Here is a 21271-nt window from a genome sequence, read left to right on the forward strand (position 1 = left end):
TTGTTCTATGTTGGTGCAAAAGTAATTGCAGTTTTTGCCATTACTTTTAATGTAAAGAAAAGAGGTGCAGCCAGGCATGGTGGTTCATGCCTGTAATCCCAGCACTTTGGGAGGTTGAAGTGAGTGGATCACTTGAGGCCAGGAGTTCAAGAGCAACATGGCGAAACCCTGTGCCTACTAAAAATACAAAAAACTTAGATGGGCATGGTGGCACATGCCTGTGATCCCAGCTACTCAGGGTCTGAGTCCTGATACTGCTTGAACCTGGGAGGCAGAGGCTGCAGTGAGCCAAGATTGCACAACTGTACTCCAGCCTGGATGACAGAGCACTGTCTCAAAAAAAAAAAAAAAAAAAATGGAAAGAGAAGAGGTTTAATTGGCTCATGTTTCCACAGGTTGCACTGGAAGCATGGCTGGGGAGGCCTCAGGAAATTTACAACATGGTTGGAATGGGAGGAAGAGGGTAAAGGTGAGGGGCTACACACTTTTAAACAACCGGAACTCATGAGAGCTCATTCACCAATGAGAGCTCACTCATCATCATGAGAACAGCAAGAGGAATTCCACCCCCATGATCTAATCGCCTCCCAACAGGCCCCTCCTCCAACATGGGGGATTACATTTGACATGAGATTTGGATAGGGACACAAAGCCAAACCATACCAGACGGCTTCAGCCTCAAACAGCATCCCTTATGCCAAACCTAAAACTTAGATAGCAGAGGACTCTTAACAGTTATTAATTTTTACACATTCTGAGAAAAGCAGGATTCCTATACATCTAGGCTATAAAATAACTTGCAATGCAAACTTGTATAAGAAGAAACAACTAAATTTCAAACAACATGTTCGGGTTTTGGAGAAATTTATAGAGCAAGAGAAACAGAAACAAAGCACTGCAAATATTATCTAGAAATGCCAGCATTAGGATGTAATCAGGATTGAGTCTTTGTACACTTGGAATCCAACGAAGAAAATGTCTGCCTTGTACCTGATTTTAATGTATTGATCAAAATCAGTACATCGAAGAACAGGATGCATGAGAAGAATATTCACCAAGAAACCCACGGAAGTCCATGAAGTAGAGAGGCATGGACAGAGGGAGAACACGTGAGTGGGAACTACTCAAGGTCCAGACAGTCAAAGGAAGCCCCCAATGGAAATGCTGTAGGAAAGTAGATTTTGGTTAAATATTGAAATTGTATCAGTTAAGCTGTTCAAAAACGGATCAGTCCTAGTGGGATGCAGCGTGCACCATGTGACTCAGGAGATACAGGCAGGAGTCTGTGCCCACTTGATGAGGGATGATATTCAACCGGGATCTACCACAAATGAAATAAGCCCTTCTAACTCTGAACAATTCCAGGAGCTTTTTGTTTGCCATGTTCATGACACACTAAGTGTTTTCCTTCATTTGCATTTTGTGGCCTTTATTTTCAATGCATCTGTGCCTTATATTTATAGTTCAGATATTCTACTTGATATTCTTTCTGTATATCTTCAATCTTCAACATCTTTCCATTTCTCATCATATTTCTCTTTGATTTAAAAAAAATGAAAGAACCTTTATGATTTTAGGTTTTAATCTCTCTACGTACTTAAAATGCTCCATGCTTTTCGTCATATTTATTGACATTTTTCCTTTATCTATTTCTCTTTCTCTGTTTCTCTTTCTCATTCTCTCAGATAAATATTCAAGCTGACGATTCAAGTCCTGTTGATGATAAGGACTTCTATGCAGAAATGGTCAGCAGATTATCTTTTCACACAAAGGACAAACTATTGAGCATGAAGAACTCCATGCTTCAGGACAGCTACAGTGAAGCTATCCACATCATCATGTGCAAGTGGTACTTTGCACTGGATTTATTAACTCAGCAAAAGTCTATGCATCTTCTATTAACTAGCTATAAATGAGCTTTAATAAACATATGCAATAAAAATCTTGATTATTGCATATGTTATACATTTATTAAGCTCTTTTATAAACTACAAACGTAAAATTTCATACTATTGTATAAATGCTGAATTTGGGTTTAGTTTTCATCCAAGAATAATGCCCCTCATATATTTTAAAAAATAGATCATAGTAAATAGCATTGAACACTACTTCTTTTTATTTAGTGACACAAATAAAAATAACTTTGAAAGAAGCTGAAAGTTTAAGAATGTTATTAGTTTATCATTGCTAGTTTAAACACTGGAAGATTAAATCAATACATCTGAATGATTTGTCTATAACAATGTAATTAAATACTCCATTAGTTGCAGTTGAAGCGCTCAGTATTTATGGATGGAGAAAACTATAACGTTATCACTTTTATTTCTCTTTCCATATGAATGATCCTATAAGTGCCCTTTGACTAACTGATTGACAGTGTAAAAATCACTTTATCTCTCTGCATTCATTTTCTCATCTGTTAAATTAGATGAAGGATACTTTCTTCCTCCTGGGTTTGTAAGGGTTAAATGAGATAATTCATGAAAACAGCTTAACTCAGAATCTGGTCTATCAAAAGCACTAAATAACCGACAGCGATTTTTAAGACAGTTAACACAAAAAAACTTGGAACAAATTAATGAGTCAGTAATCTCATTGAAAATTTAAAAAATTATAAATCTCTACCCCAGCAATATGACTTGAAGATTAACTCTCTGAGATTTACATTTTTGAAAAACATAGTTTAGGCAAGAGGCAATTAATTCTAAGAATGCAACAATGTTGAAGGGAGGAGATTTCTAACTTTCCATCACTGATTTGACCAAAGTCATAGGATCATGTCCCAGTGTTGGATATTAACCCATAGCTTTGATAACAGAATTCTAAAAACACATTTCTCTTCTTGGTCTAGAACACCTCAAACAGCATACTTTCTTTAGAATGTACCATTTTTTCAATGACCCAATGTTGAGCCATTTTACTGAACATAGCTTATTGTAGATTAGTTAACTCTATCGCTAGCCACTCTTTAAACTTTCCAAACTTTAAGCATTTTTTTAAAATTTGTGCTTGAGTATTGCTTTGAGCCAAGCAAATTAAACCTTTGCAGCTTCAAAAGGAACAGCTAAGTGTTGATAATATTAACTGCATAATTTCAGAGTCAATTTTATGTTGTACTTGCCAAAGATTTTCAACCAAGAAATTAAACAGTAATTAGAATTTATCTTCCAATTGCAATCTAAAAGTGATCATTCTTTAAATGTGCTAGATTGTATCTCACAGGTTTTTATTACGGAAATTCTCACATTACAAAACTATCATTTTAATAGGTGTACTTGGTACATTATGCATTGGGCACAGAAATTATTTATTTAGAGAGAACTGCATTAATACTAAAATCATTTATATGCTAAGTAATTATTACTCAAAAGATTTTATTTGCAATGAATTATTTTTTTAATATGGGAAACCAAGAGAAATGTATAGTGTAATAAATTTCTAGTTAAAGTACATAGAAATTTCTAAGAAAAAGTAGGCTGATTTTCAGAAATAGGGTCATAGAAGTGCTTCTCCATAATGTACTAGTAAATGTAGATTAATGCCTTATTTTGAATCACTTCAAAAATAGTATAAGAGTACTTGTTCAATGAGGTATTATTAAGACTAGGAGAACACTCTTCTGTGTATAATATACAGCTATGTTTAACTTGAAATATCAGTTTGGCAAGGTAAATGAAGAATACATGGCAAAAGCAATTTTTAATCTACTCACCTATTATATTTGGGAGAATTGTTGGGAGAACTAAGTGATTCGTTAGAAAAAGACACTGTGAACAATTGCACCTAAAACAACTGGTCTTTGTTGCCAAAGAACTGTGTTGTAAATTAAATGGCCTAAAATAGTAAGGTATAAGCTTGCTCCATATCTTACTAAAATTTGTACAAATGAATCATATGTGAGCTACTATTTTTACCCATGAGACCCCCCAGAGACTCTGGTCTCTCTGCACATGCCCACTTCCCTTTCAACTTTCCCCATGAGCTGAAGCAGCACGAGACCCTCATCAAATGGGCTGAGCAATCTTGGACTTCCCTGCCTCTGGAATCATGAGCCAAATAAACTTCTTTTAAAAAATAAATTACCCGGTCTCAGCTATTCTGTTATAGCAACACAAAAGTGGATGAAGACAGCTATGTACACAGATTTATCCATAACTCTGAGAAGCAATTTGGCTGGGATTAAAAAAAAATTAATGCATTCCATGTGGTTACATGCCTTCTAACACAAAAAGTGGAACCAAGTTAGAAGACTCTGTTTGATGTTTTTAAGTAGGTGAACTTGCTGATAGTTTTCTGGGTTTAGGGTTTTTCTCAAGGTATTATTGATCACTACTCCACAACAGAAATTGATGATATGAAAACATTTTTGCTTCATAACACATAAGAATTTGTGAAGATCACCAACAGCTACTTTGATCTGCCAGCATATAATAGTTGTTAAAGTGGATCAATGAAACTTCCATTTAGTTCAGTAGCTTAAATAAAAGAAATCTTTTGATCAGAATTACCCTAGAAATGCTATTTCTGGCAAGCCAATTTACATTTCCAGAGTAGGTGCTCATGTTTGGAAGGAGAACCTGCTAATTTCTTGGGTGCTGGTTTTGGTTTGTTCCTGTCCTATGACCTTGGGCAAGTCATTTGATCCAATGTTCAGCTTTTTCATCTGTAAAGTAAGAATAACAACTCCAAAAACAATACCTTCCTGTCTTTTCTATTGCTGGCCTGTGGGATTGTAGGTAATGTCAATGTAATTACTCAGGAAATGATACATACTGTCCGTCCCAGCCATACGGTGGGACAGAGGGCACCATTGGCTGAGAGACCTTACTGGAATTTTACGAGGGATACTATTGTTGTATCACTGTGCTAACCTCCTGAAAGACATGTTGAACTTCCTGATTTTATTCTCTGCTTCTATGTCAATCGCTGAATCATTAGATAACACAATTCAAGTTGGAGATGACAATGAAAATCTTTAAGCCCTGTGTTTTGCCATGCCCATTCAAGGTTTTCCATATCGTCAGTCTTCTCTGACTCATTTGGGAGAGTCGAGCTGTGCTACCTTCACTAAATATTGGAGTTAATTTTGTATCCTCTTGAAAAAGTACTTCGAGCTCCCAGTCATGGTCATCCAGGCATCAGTTTTTGGATGACTTCTCATTCTAAATATGTCCCTCCAATATTTCTGTCCTCTCATTATTCAGTCAAACACTAATCATGGCATTGTTGTGAAAGGACTTTGCAAATGAAATCAAGGTTACTAATCTGCTGACCTTAAAACAAGGGATTATTGTCCATGCCTTGTAACAACAACAACAAAAAAAGTGGAACAAAGTTAGAAGGTTAAATACTCTGCTTGAGTAGTACTCTTTGTTACCTGGGTGGGAATCACATGAGCCCTTGAAAGCAGAAAAGGAAGGCAGATGAGATGAGGCAGAAGAGGAGGTGGAGTAATAGGAAGCCCTCCAGTGCTGGCTTTGAAGGTGAGATGGCCACAGGCCAGGGAGCATCGGCAGCCTCTGGCAGTTGCGAACTCCCCACTGCTGACAGCCAGCCAGGAAATGGAGACCTCAGTCCTGCAACCATACAACTGATTTCTATTTTTTTTTTTCTTTTTTTTTTTCCTACTGCTCTGGACCCCTCATCACACCAAGCAACAGCTTTTGGCTCAAGGAAAGCTGTTTCCCCATCTAGAACACCGGGTGGGAAGTCTAGGGGGTGGGAGCAGAACCAGTTGGTTCTAAGACTAGACTGATCTACAAATAAAAACCTTCCTTGACTGAGCCATTAAATGGTGGTAGCTCTTCAGCCCTCCCAGGAGAAAACCCCAGGCCAGCTACCAGGCCAGCCACTTTCATCTCAAAGATTCACATGGAGGCTCTGTTTCACTGCATGCAGATACCCAAAGCATGGAGACCAAAATGCTGAATTCTGGGCTCAGAGACCAGCTAACCCCAACCCCAAGTTCAGAAACAGTCTGGCTTCCAGTGACATGTGACCACATGGGCAGAACCCCAGGAGGGAATCCTTCTGGGGCATTTCAGGAGCCTCCTCTTCTTCAAGGTCCCAGTGTATCCATTCAATGCAAAAAGGGCCAGGTGTTATCCCCCGGGTCTTTTCTTTTTTTTTAGATTTCTTTCATCAGGGACAATCTCATCCTTGCCTTATCCAGGCGTTCTTTTTTTTTTTTTTTTTTAAGAGAGAAAGAAAGAGAAAGAATAAAAAAAAGAAAAAAAAAAAAAGAATGAAGGAGAGGAAGAATGGGGAAGAGGAAGAGGGAGAGAGAACAGGGGTGTTGCTTTATTACCCAGGCTAGAATGCAGTCTAAAAATAGGTATGCCTGTAATTGTGTTTAATAATAGAGACATGAAAAAAAAAAAAAAAAAAAAAAAAAAACAGAAAACACTGTTTTGGCCGGCGCAGTGGGTTGCTCAGATTTTAGCGCCAGAAATCAACAAGTTGGATGTCCATTCAGAAACCTACCTATAAAGATGGTAATTATAAAGACCACAGATGGATAAATCTATAACGAAGGGAAGAAACCAGCCTAAAAAGGCTGAGAATACCCAAAATCAGAATGCCTTTCCCTCTACAGGGGATCACAGTTCCTCATTAGCAACAGAACAAGGCCTGATGGAGAAAGACTGTGTTCCATTAACAGAAGCAGGCTTTAAAAAGTGGATGATAAGAAACTTCTGGGAATTAAAAGAACTTGTTCTAACCCAATGCAAAGAAACTAAGAACTTCAAAGAAAGGTTTGACGAAATGTTAACAATAATACACAATATAGAGAGGAATATAAGTGAATTAATGGAGCTGAAAAACACAACACGAGAACTTCACGAAGTATGCACAAGTTTTAACAGCCGAATTGATCAAGCAGAAGAAAGGATATCAGAGGTCGAAGATCAATTTAATGAAATAAAACGTGAAGACAAGATTAGAGAAAAAAGGATAAGAGGAACGAGTAAAGTCTCCAAGAAATATGGGACTATGTGAAAAGACCTAATCTACGTTTGATAGGTGTACCTGAATGTGACGAACAGAATCAATCTAAGCTGGAAAATATGCTTCAAGATATTATTCAGGAAAACTTTTCCAACCTAGCAAGGCAGGACAATATTCAACTCCATGTAATACAGAGAACACCACGAAGATATTCCTCAAGAAGACCAACCTCAAGGCACATAATTGCCAGATTCACCAGGGTTGAAATGAAAGAGAAAATACTGAGGGCAGCCAGCGAGAAAGGTCAGGTTACCCATAAAGGGAAGCCTATCAGACTCACAGCAGATCTCTCAGCAGAAACCCTACAAGCCAGAAGAGAGTGGGGGCCAATATTCAACATCCTTAAAGAAAAGAACTTTCAACCCAGAATTTTATATCCAGCCAAACTAAGCTTCATAAGCAAAGGAAAAATAAAATCTTTGTGAACAAGCAAGCACTCAGAGATTTCATCACCACCAGGCCTGCTTTACAAGAGCTTCCAAAAGAACCACTACAAATAGAAAATACCACAAAATAAAGAACATCAACATAATTAAGAACTTGTATCAACTAATGGGCAAAACAGCCAGCTAACATTAAATGGCAATATCAAACTCACATATATTATTATTAATTCTAAATTTAAATCGACTAAATCCCCTAATCCAAAGTCACAGACAGGCAAATAAAGCCAAGACCCATTGGTATGCTACATCCAGACCCATTTAATATGCAAGGATACACAAAGTCTCAAAACAAAGGGATGGAGAAAAATTTACCAACCAAATGGAGAGCAAAAATAATAAATAGAAAGCAGGAGTTGCAATTTTTGCTGACAAAATAGACTTTAAAGCAACAAAGATCAAAAGAAGCAAAGAAGGATATTACATAATGATAAAAGGATCAATGTAACAAGAAGAGCTAAAGATCCTAAATATATATGCACCCAATACAGGAATACCCAGATATATAAGACTTATAAAGAGACTTAGACTCCCACACAATAATAGTGGGAGACTTCAACATCAATATCAGATAGATCAATGAGAGAGAAAGTTAACATCGATATCCAGGACTTGAACTCAGATCCGGAACAATTAGACTTAATTAACATTTATAGAACTGTCCACTTTAAATATACAAAATATACACTCTTATCAGTACCACATCACACCTATTTACAGGTTTAAATGAAATATTGGTTGGCTGCTTGTTAGTTATTTTCTTCCCTCATTTTTCTTTTTTTTCATAGAACTGATATCTATCAACACCTGGGATAAGCCTAGAAGTGGATTCTTCCTCAGAATCTCTACAAGCAACACAGGGCAACTGACACTTTAATCCAGCCTTACTAGATTCTAATCATATTACAAAGCTGAGTCTGCTGGATTTCTGATCTGCAGAACTGTGAGATAATATGTGGGTGTTGTCCTAAGCAGCTAAATTTGCAACAATAGAAAACCAATACTCTCCATCCATCCACCCATTCAGCAAACATTCACCAATCTCAGGAACTGCTAAGAACAATTGCTGGTGATAAAGCAGAAAAAAAAAAAAAAAAAGACAAAAATCCCTGCCTTCATGGAATTTACATTCTAGTAACAATACCTACATTAAAACAAACAAATAAATAAATAAACCCTAGCTTCCAGCTCATTGCTGTTTGATCTCACAGGCCTATTAGATTAGAACAAGATTGGATCTATCAGGCAGCCTGATGATGGGAAATGCACCAGGTGATGTGTCGTCCTGCCCGATCACATGTCATACACATTTGGTGGACTCCCAAATCCAGTCGGTTGGTAGCTTCAGGACAAATGGTCTCTAATGTGCTTTGGTTGGGTTTATAAGCACCACATACATATCATCATGTAGTCCTTAGCAAAAATTTGGCAAAAATTGTATACATTGCAGCTCCTACCTAAGATCTGGAAAAAAAAATTCTCTTAGAAATTTCATGAGAAACCTGATGGACAATATTTGGAGGTAGCCCAGAGAGGGAGATTCTTCCTGGGATCTTCCCAGGATGCAAAGCATGTTAGTAGCACTGATGAAGCTGACTTTCCTACTCTTCTGCAAGAGGATTATGGGGATGGTGGGAAATATGCGATTGGATTGCAGTTCTTCACTGTTTCATTAGCTAAGAGAGTGCACTAAGTCAAGACGGCACTCTTTTTGCCATTTAGCACTCTCAGTAAGTCTGCCATCCATGCTGGATTTTACTGTTCCAAGTTATACACTGACCTCAGAGTCAGGTTATTAAAGAGAGGAATAGAAGGTCAGGGTGTATGGTTAGAAGGAGGGTCAAGTCTGCAGGACAGTGTCCATGTGTGGCAAGGTTCCCATCCTTTCCTAGACCTGCTTGTTTCCTGATGGTGGTGGAAACCTCCTTCACCCCTCGGGCCTTCCATGGCTGTACCCATTGATTCAGATTCATCGGGCGAGGCTCTGGGGAAGTCTTTGAGGGACTTGGTAAATGGAAAATGACTGTGTGGCCGGATACTTTTCCTTTTTAAAGGATTTTCTAGGGTACTTTGCTGTGTTGGCATGTAGTAAGCACTCAACTTTTTTTTTTAAGTGAATCAGTGAAGGATGTACTATGTGGGTCTCTCTTTGGCATCCCCCCAAAAAATTTTCATAAAAACCACATTGCTCTCTAATGCTTTTGGAGTTAGCCTGGTGCATTTGTTTTTGTGGAGGTAGCATGACCAGGTTTCAGGTGAGAGCAGGAAGGGCTCATGTCCCATGGCAGTCAGGGGCTAGCTCAGCAGCAGGTACACGAAGAAAGCAGGCTTTTATAGGCCCAACATCACACTCCTCCTCACTCCACGGCTGCCTATGGTCCTAACAGAATCCTTTTAGAAATTCTAGTTGGCCATCGAAAAAATAGAAAAGATACTGATTGTCTGTGAATATCATTATCCTGCACTCACAGCTTATAAGAAACTTTGGGAGGACAAAATATGCTTCCAGACAGCACAACATCTAAGCCATTTGCTTAGGTGGTTGTTTGCCATATTTATAATAAATAAAGACACACACATATGTAGCATTGAATGATTTCTGTTAAAATAGTGAGAAAATCACCAGGCAATAATCCTGTCATTAGGGTCCTATTACATTCTTGTTTTAAAAATTTTATTATTGTATTATTAGTTTTTAGTTTGTAGTAAAGACAACTTCAATACATGAACTTATGATGAAATGTAGGGTTTTTTGGGGGAGAGCAGAGGCAGAGTTGCAATCGGTATGGAAAATCTAAATTAGAAGTCATTGAATGGAGAGTGATTTTTAATTTCATTGCATGACCACCTCAAAATGAATATAAATATGCTCACTAGAGCTAATATTAAAGTACTGTATTTAAGAGCAAAAAAGTAAATTGATCTTAGAGTGCTCTGAACAGAACTCGATCATAATAACGTTACCATCACTACCTTTTTTCTTTATTACTTGGAACATTAATTCAAGATGTACATGAGAATGTAACACAGAAAGCAGGCAAGCAAGAAAATATCAATAATATCTGCAGTTTTTCTAGGGACTATGTCCACTGTATTTTTCAACTCCAACTGCATTGATGGTTAAGCTTATTCTGAGCCATTTATATTCCATTCTGTCAAAGTAAAAATTACAGATTTTTAAGAAAGGCAATAAAATGGAAAGGTGATTTCTTACGAAGTGGAACATGTCTCCAACAGTTTCCTATTTGGAGAAAGCAAACCACAAGTGTGGCAGGGGGCTGGCACGGGGTCCCTCGACCTGGGTGAGCTGTGGATCCAGGCACGTGTGGGGGCCACCGTCAGCAGAACTGCTTTAAAAGTCCCGAGGAACTGGCTACGTGCTGGGGGGACAGCGGGACGTGCCTTGGTGTCTCGGAGGGCGCCTGGCTGTGCTCTGCCCCTGACCTGGCAGCTGGCACCCTCTCGAGCACCCTGAAGGAGTCCCCAGGGCCTGGGCGCAGAATGGAGGGGCCGGGGCAGCAGGGCTGGGGGCCGGGCAGCGTGCACGGGTGGGGACATTTCTGACCCTGTGTGCGTGTGCTAGGGATCCTACAAGGGCCCAGGGACCCCAGCTCCAGAGGCTGAGGCCAGCGCAGCTGCAGGGCCGTGGAGGCTGGACTCGGGTTCTTGCAGGGGAGGCCGCGGTGGGTTCGGGTCGAGCCGTAGCCGCCTGCACCCGGCTGTCCTCGGGCCCTGGGGCAGCCACGGTTCCCGCATCACTCCGGCCCCCTGACCTCTGCGGCGGGGAATTCCTACACCGAGGCCGGGAGAGGTGAGGCGACACACGACAGTCCCACTGCGAGCTCCTAGCCGGGGAGCCTGTCTGTGCTGGGCCGGGAGACAAGGTCTGAGGGTGAAGCAGGCTCCGTGTCCCCGTCAGTCTCCAGAAGGGCGGGTGTGATTGGGAGCACCTGGGAACTCAGGGGAGCGCAGAGCAATTGATCACCCTCACTGCCTACCCGGGTGAGGGGTCCCAGCGGCAGGGAAAGGCTCCTCCACCCAATCAAGCTTAGCTTTTGTCTCTTAGCCCCTTTCAATGGACCTTTTAATGATGGCATGAATAGTGATATTCAACATAACAATTACACTTGGTGACATTCTTATTTTCTCTGCAGTGCCCACAAAGAGATCTTTAAAAAGTCATTCATCGGTGCTTATGAAAGATTTGCATATAAAGGAAAATGAGAATGAAACCTTTATTATCAGCAAATCCAGAATAGGTGATATTTCAGGGGATTTGAAAAGTACAAATTATGAACTGACTGAATAGAGAAGCCTCCTTAAATTAAAGCTTTAGAAACTGCTATTTGCTTTCTTGCTCAGATTAAGTAAAACTCTCTGTTGCATACATAGAAAAGAACGCTGTTTTCTCTTGGACAGGTATCTCCATGCCTGCTCATTCGGGGCCCATCTTGAGCATTTAAACGCATTAAAGTATATTCTACAGATTTCTCTAGGCAGATCTATAAGGCCTTAGCTGAACTGGTGGCAGTCTCTCACTGGGAAATGTGCCAGTTCCCAGCCAGCAGGAGCGCTGTCACCGGCCAAGCACTGGAAACCAGCTGTAATCCAGCCATTTTGTCTGTGGATCCCTGTTGGGGTGCCACGGAGGGGTGGAGGGGTGACAAGTGTCAGGCGTTTAAACCAGAGCCACTCCACCTTAAATAGGAGCTGGGTAAAATGAGGCTGAGCCCTACTGGGCGCATCCCAGACAGTGAAGGCATTCTCAGTCACAGGACGAGACAGGAGGTCCGCAGAAGACACAGGTCACAAAGACCTTGCTGATGAAACAGGTTGCAGGAAAGAAGCCAGCCCAAACCCACCCAAACCAAGATGGTGACAACAGTGACGTCTTCACTTGGTCGTCTTCACTGCTACACTCCCACCAGTGCCATGACAGTTTACAGATGCCATGGCAATGTCTGCAAGTTACCCTACATGGCCTAAAAAGGGGAGCATGAATAATCCACCCCTTGTTTAGCATATTATCAAGAAATAACCATAAAAATGGGCAACCCGCAGCCCTCGGAGCTGCTCTGTCTATGGAGTAGTCATTCTTTTATTCCTTTACGTTCCTAACAAACTTGTTTTCACTTTACTCTATGGACTTTCCTGGAATTCTTTTTGCTTGAGATCCAAGAACCCTCTCTTTGGATCTGTACTGGGACCCCTTTCCTGTAACGAAAGCATACATTTCAAACATGGCTTTGGAAACAGGTCTAGCCAATAGCCAGTTGTCCCAACTGTCACCAAGTAGCTGGGCCCTCCAGCCTGGTAAGGAGGGATACAAGAAACAGGACCTCTGCCCAGCAAGACAGATGGAGAATAGCCAGAGGGGAGAGCCCTCCACTCTGCTAGTGGGGGTGGAGTCAGGGGAGGTTCTGAAAGGTTGGGATGTCTGAATGTGGATCTGGAGGGAAGAGCAGATGTGTCCCGGGGTCTCTGGGCTGCAGGATAGCTCTCAGGCTGAGAAGCAGGCTTCAGATCACACGGCCCATTCCACACCCAGGCAGGGGGCACCAATGTCAGTTCCAGCTGTATCCTGAGCAGCAGTTTCCATACTGCAGTTCCCTCTGAGGACTGAACTCTGACCTTTTACTTCTCTTGTGCAAATTCCTACCTAAGGGGTCTGGGGAGTCATGCTCCACAAACCATAAACTCTCACTAGAGGGGTTTCATTTAACCCTAAATTATTTGTTTTACTTTCCAGCCTGACTCTGGCATAACCTCACATGGCAGACAAAGAAGAAAATCAAAATATTTCACCCCAAAATATGGGTTTTTTTTTTTTTTGCCATATTTTGAAATGGGCTGAAAAGTCATTTTTGTGGGGAGAAAGTTGTATCTGTAAAGAATCTCTGTTAACATAATAGATCTTTCCGCCTTCCAGGCCCTCCCAATCCTGAAGAGATTTACTGAGTGTCTAGCATCTTTTAAGGGTCTGATTAGGAAATATTTGCCAACTTATTTTCTCTAAGGGTCCCACCTATGAGACTTCATCTACATAATAAGAAACTAGGTTTTTACAACCCCTTTTCTTGACCCAGACTCTCTTTTCTGTTGATTCCAGGTCATTAGACAATAATGACTCTTTCAACCAACTACCAATCAGGAAGTCATTGAGTCCACCTGTGACCTGTAAACCACCACCTTCCGGACCAAGCCAGTGTATGCCCCACACATACGATCGATGTCTTATGTCTCCCTAAAACATATAAAAACCAAGCTGAACCCAACCACCTTGGGCACATGTTCTTAGGACCTCCTGAGACTGTGCCTTGGGTCATGGGCACTTGTATTTGGCTCAGAATAAATCTCTTTAAATATTTTACAGAGTCGGACTCTTTTTGTCGACACCTTTCATCACGGTTTCAGAACCAATGAATGGGATTCTCCTACACAAGCCATTCTAAATATACCACATTTGCCCTTGGTCCAGAAACAATGGGGATGCACCTGGGCCATGAACCTGTCTGCAACTCAGTATCCTCCTGACGGCCTGATCCCTTCAGGTAAAGTTGCACAGGTGGGGACAGTGGTAAGGCCAGATGCTGGTGAGATGGGGATGCCCAGGAGAAACTTGGCCACGGCACTTTGGAAAGACTTGTACAGAGAAACTGCAAATATAAGGGCCAATTGAAAACAGGACACAGCAGAAAGAGGTTGGGATTTCACTAGTTCCCTGAGCAAAGCTGTTGAAAATGTGAGCTCCCATCACTGGTTAGTTTGCAGCATTACTGAAGAAGAAGAAAAACATCAATTCCCAGACATCTCCCCAACTCAAAACTTACCCAGGTCCATTTTCTTTCTCAACTAAACAAACCTTCCTGCTGAAAGGAAAAGGTAAGACATTTTTGTTGTTGTTGGAAGAAGGAGTTTTCATTAGGCCGAGCAGAGCAGGCTCCGTATCAGTAGTTACGGCAATGTGAGGAAGTGAAAGGAACATGAAACCTCTAACTTTATTCATCAAAAATGAGATTTTATCTCCACACGCTGTAGGAAAGAGGTATATCGTCTGGATGGAATCGTGTTTCCCCCAAATTCATGTTTTTTCCAGAACCTTAGGATGTGGCCTTACTTGGAAATAGGACCATTGCCAACATAAGGAGTTAAAGTCACACTGGAGTACTGGAGTGGGTTGGCCCCTTATTCTGACCCTTACGAGGGCTGGTATTTTCACAGGAAGAGAAGAGACAGAGAGACATGCACAGGAAAAAAGGCCACATGAAGATGGGGCGGGACTGGAGTGACGCATCACCCACAACCAAGGACAGCTGGCACCTCCAGAAGCCAGAAGCAGCAGGAAGGAGGCTTCCCTGGAGCTGCAGTGAGAGCTGGCCCTGTCTGCACCTTGATCTTTAACTTGTAGCCTCCAGAACTGGGAGACAATATGCCTGTTGTTGAAGCCACTCCGTGTATGGCAATTTGTTACATGGCTCCAGGAAGCTAAGACACAGCCTTCAGAACTGAGTTAGTCATCACCCTACCAGGTTACAGGCAGACAACTCAGAATCATCCTTCCCTTCCTCCCGGCAGGCGCAGCCAGGGAGGTCTACAGAGAAGAGCACACAGAGATGTAATTTACAGTTTGTGACTGCCCCCGCTCCTCCGATGTTGCTTTTTACAAGTGGATTTGGGTTGAAAATGGACTCAAATGTAGCAATCTCAGTGAAGAGGAGAGATATTTAACCTCATAAGCATGTGTAGGTTTCATCATAGTAAAGAGGCTTTTCTGGGCTGACCAGTGGAGACATCAGGTGAGGGAAGCAAGCCTGAGCCATTCCCAGGACCATCTGCTGTCCTGGGCTGCCCTCTTTGATCATGGCACAACTGTCTGTTTCTGCAGAAATGAGTGCTCCGTCCCCATCCCCAAAGATTTTCCAGGCTTTAGAGCTCTGCTTATAGAGAATAGTTGGAAGAAGTAGGGATATTGCACTTGGAGAAGTAAATACCAAGGAGGAAGGAAAGTTTTCTATCATTTCCCAAGGGCTTGCTATGTGGAAAAGGATTAACCATTGTGCTGCAGAGTTCAGATGTGAGAGGTAAACCAGATGGAAATGTTAGGCGTAGATTTCATTTCAAAACAGGAGGTGCGTTTCTCTTTGGAAGTAGAACAGGCTGCCCCATGAAGCAGTGAGGCTGCTTGGACAAGATGCACAAAATAAGTACTGGCTGTGCAGGCTGAGTTAGTGAACTAATTTCATACAAGCACAAATTAGGCAGCTAATTCTATTAGGTGTGCCAAACTCCACATAAGAAAAGGAAAGACCAACACAAACATTTGGCCTTTGTGGAACTAATGATTGTATAGTTTGGTAAATTGGAGATACTTCAGACCAAAGGACCCCTACACAGATCTTCCAACTTTATGATCCTAGGATATTCTGTAACGAATAAGTGAAGTCAGCGTGGAGGAAGTGCTCAGAGACACTAGATATATGCATGGCAATTCCAAATCTAACTTTCAGAAATGTGGGTGGCAGTAGTTCTAATAATTTCCTCAATGAATTTAGGATAATCTCATGGTTCAAATTTAATACATTTAATGATTTCAAAGGAACTTCGAAGCAAATTTCTAAGATGTAAATCATGAACTCAAAATTGTTCGAATTCCATGGGGAATGAACCTTAATTCCAAAATTAAATTTAAATCTCTGTGAGGGGAAATAACATTTATATATATCAACTTTGAGACAGAGAAACTGAAGGTTTTGTTGTTGTGGTTGTTTGGTAAACAATCCATTCCCAGAAGTTCATTAATGCTTGAAAAGAACATGAGAATTGGTCCCATGGAACTCACACGAATATCAAGGAGGGTTAGCAAGGAGGATTTGCATCAGGTTGACTTACAAGGCTTAGGTTCTCATTAGAAGTTGTTTTAAAAGATGATCAGAATAAAATAATTATTTCCATTTTTTTAAAAGCCATTTAAGTTACAGGTCAAAGACTTGGTATAAACATCCTAAAATTTTGCAAACTTCAGGCATCCTCATTCCCTATGTTTTAATGTGCCTGAATCTGAATTAAAATTTTAAGTCTCTTTAATGGACTTTTTATTAGTCTGTAATGGTATACGTCTTAGGTTTATCTTAGATAAAGCCAAGCTATTTGAGTTCTATAAACATGGGGACATGATATTTCATTATTATGTTTACTTTTGCATATTTCATGATGTAAATTTATGACATTATCAGAGTATCAGATCTGGAGTCTGAAGTCTCAGGTAGGGACAGTTTCAGGACTCTTGGTACTGTTAGAAATGAACCAAAATACAGTAAACAGGCCTACGGGAGAGCTCCAATCTGCTGGCAGAGCCCATATTCCAGCTGTAAATGCTTTAATGCCATTTATTGGCTCATGCTTCTCAAATGTAATATTCTGCATCATTAATTTTGTAGTTTCATCTCTGAAAGCTATAAATTGAAGATTCCTATTGTTTTAATTTTCTGTAACCTTTAATAACATTTGTGAAAGAACAGGGGAAAGAATAAATTGCTATTGGCTGTATGACAAATGCATTCAAGGAATATTTTATAGAAACTCCTTTTCCTCTTTCCCCTCAAAGCAGTCACTGGAAACACAGCATATTTTACACCCAAAATTCACTGTTTAGAACGCAAGGAGACAAGCTCAAAAGCTTAGATACCAGTTTGGTTGTTCCAAAGAGGGCCTTGGTCCAGGATTTCCTTGTCTGTGCTGGAGAGAGCTCTCTCTTTTTTAAATACGATGCTCCCTAAACACCGGACACATATTCAAGCTGAAAGGTTATGCCAGGAAAGGATGGATTTGAAAACCTGTTACCAGTGAACGAATCTGAGTCTTTAACTGATTTGGCAACTCACCCTGCATTTGGCAATTAGAGGCAAAATGAACCATTTGAAGCAAAGGCACTGATGCAGCCGGCGAGACCAGGAGGCCACGTGGCCTTCACAGGCTCACAGAGGGCCAAGCGACAGGTCACCCAACAAGTGAGTGTGACAGGTCACACACAACATTTTCAGTTGCCTGGCTATGTTGTTATATAACAATTCATATAGTGTGGTATTCTTCTATAATATACACTACTCTGTGTGTATGATATTGTATAGGTATATAATTTTTTATAACTATAATGCCTATCTCATTAATACCCAGTCATGGACAGGCTCCGTGTGAAGGTGCGCAGAACACACTGTCTCTAATGATGCCCATCCTAATGAAAAGTTGTTATTATACATGTTTTGTATAGACAGAAAAATTTATGATTAGAGACTTTAAGGGATTTGCCTGAGGTCACATCTCTTCTGGCTCCAAAGTGTTCCTGTTTATTCTACACTACCATTCACATTTCAGATTTATCTGTTCTTGTTTTAACTATAGCCGAATTAAACTCTGAAAAGAATTACTAATACACAAGAGTATACAGCTGCTCTCTCTTCTAGAACAAGAAGGATCTAGTGGGGCTGGTTCTAAGTTTTCGTTGTTACGGTGGTATGGATGGGGCCTGAACGGGTGCTGTGAGCACAGACTGTTCCTCCCTGCCCTACTTGATTTCCAACTAGTCCCTGAAAAGACCGGAAGCCTGGGCTCCTCACACTGGCAATTGCCACAATGTCCGGGGCCCTGGCTATGCAGCCCCCCATTGCTTATTTCAGAGGAAGTTCATGTGACATTAAAACAGGAGAGATTGTAAAAAACAAACAAAAAAAAAAAAACCTCAGGCAGTAGTCTTGATCTAATGTTTGCACTCTGAAGGGATACTGACAGACAGGGTCATTTTATCTGAAAGAATATTTTCTCTCATTCTTTTTTTTTGTCACTTGTATCTGGTGTCCTTCTAAAAACGATTTTGTACTGGAACTTGAAAGAAACATTTTGAATCTGAGTTTAACGAGACATTGATTTACATAAAAGACAAATAGAAAACAGAGGAAATACAGAAATGTGAAATTGTTCTCAAATATATTGAAATTTAGAATGAGTTTTTTTTTAACATTACATATGATCAATTTCTAATGTAATTTTAATTGTAAATATTATATCTGTTACTAGGACATTTGCTTACATATAATTTTGTGATCTATATCATAAAGCAGGATTTATTAAAATGTTATTAAAGCTAAATGATTTTTCTAATGAAAATTCTAACATAATTGAAAATCTTGTGATAAGCTTTTTCTGAAAGAATTGGAACTAGGGTAACATAGCTACTTTGAGGAACAGTTTTAAGTTTCTATAGCTAGAATGCTCCAATTTTGTAATAGGACCCTCTGAAAATACAGCAAACTGTGGGCTGGCATTGTTGTGACAGGTTCCTAAGATAAGTAGAAAATGAAGCTGAAGCTAATATTTTTCCCTTCAAATGTCAGAAAAATGTTAAGCAGAAAAATAATTTAAATGTAGAATTCCTGATGCATGCATTTAGAAAGACCCCAAAAGAATTAGCTGAGTTTGGAACCAATTAAGGACCATAGTATGAACTTTACATTTCCCGCATTGATAAAATCTTAATAGGGATTTATTCTTAAAGTCAACCATTTTCTTTATTAAGCATACGAACACCTGTGAGTTAAAGATTTAAAGAAAAACTATAATGAGGAAGCAGTAGAAACCAACTGTTTTGTTTAATAGTCTAGAGCTCCCAACAAGGTTTATCTGTCTTTGTGGCAGCAATATTTACCTATCTTTATAGATTTCCTTGAGGATAAAGAGAGATTCTAATTGTCCTTTGAACACCACTGATTTTCTACTTTTATACAGAGATACAGAATGATGTTTAGATATAATTTCTAGCTTTTGCTGTGAAACCAACAAAAGCATTAAAGCAGTGTTGCAGTAGCTACCGGTTCCTAGATGCTCAGGTCCATCTTCCGCGATTGTCAAGTACAGAAACAAATGTTCACATGGGATAAGAGCTAAGAGAGGGTGACTTTACAAGAGTTAAATGGAAATAGTAATAGTGCATGCATCATAGGTTTGCATGAGGATTACTGGGGAAATCTTGGCAAATGGCACACTTCAAAAATGTTAACTAAGACTTGCGGGTGGCTGTTCCCCGATGCTTCCATCTCCTTAATAATGCTACCATCTCTATCAGAACATCTTTATCTCTATCTCCAAGTTCCTAGAATCTAAATATAAAATGTGCAGTTAGAGTTGCTTTTATGGACCGTAGTTGAACAAGGTGAACATCTGGAGTTTTCTATAACTTTATGGAGATTTGCTGCTACTGTATGGTAAAAATATGAACTATGAATGAAAAATATTTAAATAAGTACTTTCCAAAAGTTATTACTCTGCTTAAAGACTAACCATCTTGCATGAATGTCCACCACATTACCCACAGCTCTTCAGATAATTTGAATAGGATACCTTTGCAAGCACTCCATTATAAGCATTCATAAACTCTTATAACTCCAGTTTGAAGTCCTTTTTCTAAATATATAATAATATTAAACACAGAAGTCAGTTCTACTATCAAAAGAGAACTAAAGGCTTTTTGAGAATTCCATGATTTCCTGAATATCTATGCCTGGAGCATGCATAAGAGCCATTGAATAATAATATAAAAAATTGGATTCCAAACAAAAGTCTGCTTGTGGCAGGAGCAGCCGTAAACTCAGCTTTTTAATTTTTTTTCTTGAATATATGATGTTTGATTTTTGTTTGATTTTTTTTCTTGAATATGTGATGAGCAGATCATGTTACAAAAGTTTCATGCAGTGCTCCATTAAATCAACAACTTATTGATACCACTGTCAGGAAGGAACTTCAATGTTAACTTATACTATGCATATGAGAAGTATGGAACTTCAAAGGTAACAACAAAAAAGAAAATTAGACTCATCATTTCGAGGAAATCATACTCTTAATGAACAGATGTACATCCACTACCTGCCAAGGGTCAGCAAAAACTTGCTATTTTCTTTGTTAGGGTAAAATAGAGCTATCTGAATTCATCTGTGCTTTCCAAAGCTTATAGAACAATACTACAAAAAATAAATGAATCATCAAACCACTTACCAGGTTTTAACAATAGTGCTTAAAAATACATCTTAAATCAATGGAAAAAAACTGACTGAAATTGTAACAGGAAGTATCTAAAGGTAGAATCACTACGAAGAAAAAGAACAAACTCAAAACCTACTAATGTATTCAAAGGACCATTAAAAAAACTTCACAATTTAATTATTGGAAGCTTATAGAACTGCTTCAGCGCTTCTGTACTGAGTAAGTAAGCTATACGGGAGAAGTTTTAAATGAAATTGTTAATTTTACTGTTTCCCTCGAGAGTAGCTGGAGAAGGGGTGGGAATATGCTGTTTAGATCTCCAAATGGATCGTGGTTTATATGCAATAATAAATCCTAAATGTGTTGCTAATTAACTCTACTTGAAACCACTCCCCCCCCTTTTTTAAGGGCTTAAAAGACATTTAGACTTGTGGGTTCACTCACCATTCATGTTCTTAAAGATGTTCAGGACGGGGAGGATTTGACGGTAATAGGGCACCAAGGCCTTGCCCACCATCTCAGCTGACACAACTAGATGCTGGAGGACCTTGAGAGTGACGCAGATGACCTGTCGGCTTCGAAGGTTCAAGGCATCTATAAAGTAAAAGAAGGAACAAGCAGAAAATAGTTTAATAGAAAGCATCAATTCTACCAGGTTAAGGCAAAGGTGTCTTGTGGTTGCCTTAAATTAAACTGTGCTGGGGACCAGTGGGCTTTTATTAGAACATCTTTGAATGACACATTGCAACCCTAATGTTTTCAATGGAATCTTGTGTGATTGCTGTTTATTC

At 39.8% G+C, this 21271-nt stretch overlaps 1 protein-coding gene and 1 long non-coding RNA gene across 2 annotated transcripts in view; one reads left to right on the forward strand and one right to left on the reverse strand.

Annotated features, from left to right (window-relative positions):
* Window positions 1-3890, forward strand: part of LOC116533477 — a 44085-nt gene extending 40195 nt beyond the window's left edge. The window contains exon 2 of the long non-coding RNA XR_004261315.1: window positions 1686-3890. This is a non-coding gene — a long non-coding RNA (uncharacterized LOC116533477). The remainder of the gene's footprint in view (window positions 1-1685) is intronic.
* The window catches only part of PACRG (parkin coregulated), a 589608-nt gene that overhangs the window by 202329 nt on the left and 366008 nt on the right, over window positions 1-21271 (reverse strand). The window contains exon 4 of the mRNA XM_032253240.1: window positions 20925-21074. Coding sequence (XP_032109131.1) covers window positions 20925-21074 — 150 coding nt within the window. The remainder of the gene's footprint in view (window positions 1-20924; window positions 21075-21271) is intronic.

This window comes from Sapajus apella, unplaced genomic scaffold (genome assembly GCF_009761245.1).
Source record: "Sapajus apella isolate SASKATOON/1434 unplaced genomic scaffold, GSC_monkey_1.0 scaffold82, whole genome shotgun sequence".
Taxonomy (NCBI): Eukaryota; Metazoa; Chordata; class Mammalia; order Primates; family Cebidae; genus Sapajus; species Sapajus apella.